The following is a 2,680-nucleotide window of genomic DNA, read 5'->3' on the forward strand; positions in this document are numbered from 1 at the left end:
AGAATTAGCTCTTCAGGTGGAAGCTGAATGTTCTAAATATTTATATAAAGGTCTGAAAAGTTTTTGTATGTATGGTGGTAGAAAGAGAAGGACAAATTCAAGGCATTACCAAAGGTGTAGATATCATTATTGCCACTCCCGGAAGACTGAATGACCTGCAAATGAATAAGTTTGTTAACCTACAAAGCATAACCTACTTGGTCTTAGATGAGGCAGATAAAATGCTAGATCTGGGGCTTGAGCACCACATTAAGAAAATTTTGTTAGATGTGCGCCCAGATCGGCAGACTGTTATGACAAGTGTGACTTGGCCAGATTCTGTCCGTAGACTTGCACAGTCTTATTTGAAAGAGCCTATGATTGTTTATGTTGGCACTCTGGATCCAGTTGCTGTAAACACAGTGAAGCAAAATATAATCGTTACCACAGAAGCAGAAAAACGAGCTCTTATCCAAGAATTCCTAGAGAATATGTCACCCAAAGACAAAGTCATAGTGTTTGTCAACCAAGAGCAATGTGATCGAGAGGACGCATTAGAAGACTTTACAAGTGGAAAAGTGAAGATATTGATTACAACTGATTTAGCATCCCGAGGCCTTGATGTTAACGATATCACACACGTATATAATTATGATTTCCCAAAAATCACTGAAGAATATATCCACAGAGTAGGGCGTACTGGAAGAGCAGGAAAGACCGGAACATCAATTACCCTTATCACTCAAGATAATTCAAAGATTGCCAATGAATTGATTCAAATTCTGAAAAGAGCAAATCAGAGTGTCCCAGAAGTTCTTGTAGCGATGGCCAAGCGATGCAACTTCCAGAAACAAACAAGGGACACAGAAAAAAGACCAGGAAAGTCTTGAGGAAAACTCAAGAAGTTTTAGTTATGTTTACATTGAAAAGTTGTACCAGCTATGGGAAGATTTAAGGCATGTTGAACATATACAGTATTCAAGATACATAAGAAAGTTATTGGAAACAAACTGGCAGTTTGAAGACACAACCTATTCTTAAATAAATCTAAGCTTTCAGTGTTGTGTATGTTCCTTAATTAAAATAAAAGTTTTTAAAATGAGAGTGTGAGATACTTTGTGGGGAAAATTAAATGTTATGTGTTGGTAAAGGCTTGTTTCTTTCATAGCCTGCCATGTCGATCTGTCCTAAAGACTTGGTAGGAAGAAAAGATGGTGCTTTTTTTGCTTTAAAATTTTTGTGCTGAATTGAAGCATACATAGCTTACATTAAGCTTATTCCATCAAAATATTCTCTCCCCAGCACCCTCAATGGTTGGTGCCACAGTGATCCCTAAACATATCTCCACTGTCATTCCTGAATTATTTTTTTTAGTTCATTTGAAAATAAGTGCTAAATCTTCTAGATGATTCTGCAGTTCTATGTTATCAGATAGATGTAACCAAGAGAACACGTGTCTGACTCTCTGGGAATCATATCCTTACATGAAATCTGTCACTAACCATTGGTTAGAGATTCCAGGGAGGTCACTTGTTTTCTCTAGGTCTCAATTTCTCCACGCATAAAATGGGATGGTTATCTTGAAAAATTTGGGGGTCTCCTTCACCTCCAAAATTCTGTGATCTTATAACTAAAATTGTATACCCTAGCCTTGTATTGACACCATAATATCTAATCTAGGGAAAATTTCACCCTTGTGCAATAAATTGAGCAAAGAAACACTTTTTAATGACCATAAATGCATTCGGTGTTTTTAATAATTTTCGTAATGTGACTGGCAGGTTTCTTTCTATTCTTTGATTTTCATCATATTTTATTTTTAATTTTTAATTCAATTTCTCTTGAAAAGGTCAAAACCATATATACACACACATCAGGGGGGAAAGTGAATGTGAAAGAAAAATATATCTTATCTACTGGGGAGAATATCAAAATATCAGATGACACTCTTGCCATAGGAACCAATTTTATTAGAATTCTGATTTTCCTTATAATTCTATCTCTTATGCCTTACACAGAAGCAATATACATCTCACAATGGCAAACAGAAATCCCCACAATCACACTAAATAAACTCCAAAATTCAGTTTTCATGAAAACGTTGGAATTAGTTAAGTTTTAACATTTCTGGCAAAATAAAGAGAAAAATTCATGCAACTATCTTTTCCCCCAGCTTGCCTTAGTTGTGACCACAAAGAAGTCAGAAATTAAGAGGAAAAAAAGAGGTAAACATTCCAGGCATAGGTATTTGAGGTTTAAAGTCTGCTTTTAAAGGTTTTATATATAGGCCTCAATATCTCATGAGAAAATTAATAGCAATAGTTAACATTTTTGAGTGACATATACCAGGTGCTTAATCTCATAATTTCTAATATTCATTAGTAACCTACTCAATCATGTCTAAATAACAATAACAACAAAAACTATCACTCAGTGTCTATGAGTAAGAAAAGAAAAGTGTGCATTTCTTCTATAAGACAAGGCTGAAAAGAAGAGCCAGTGTATGGAGAAGGTAAGTAGAGACAGAAGAACGGTTCTTAACCAGGGGTACTTTGCTACCCAGGGGAACTTTGAAAATATCCGAAGACAGTAATGGTTAATGGTTGTTACAACTTTGGGCAGGTGGGTGAGGACCTACTGGCATCTAGTGGGTAGAGGTTGCTAAGCACACTACAGCCGATGGACTGCCCCACACAATAAA

General features: G+C 35.9%; 1 protein-coding gene across 1 annotated transcript; it reads left to right on the top strand.

Moving 5' to 3' along the window:
* Window positions 1-2: 2 nt before the first annotated feature.
* On the top strand, window positions 3-869 carry LOC103587013 (probable ATP-dependent RNA helicase DDX53; the record flags this gene model as incomplete). Its single annotated transcript, XM_008568398.1, is given in 2 exon segments — window positions 3-81; window positions 83-869. Coding segments are annotated over 2 exon segments (866 nt in total), but the record flags the coding sequence as incomplete, so codon positions are not given.
* Between the last annotated feature and the right edge of the window lie 1,811 nt (window positions 870-2,680).

This window comes from Galeopterus variegatus, unplaced genomic scaffold (assembly GCF_000696425.1).
Source record: "Galeopterus variegatus unplaced genomic scaffold, G_variegatus-3.0.2 Scaffold406, whole genome shotgun sequence".
Lineage (NCBI taxonomy): Eukaryota > Metazoa > Chordata > Mammalia > Dermoptera > Cynocephalidae > Galeopterus > Galeopterus variegatus.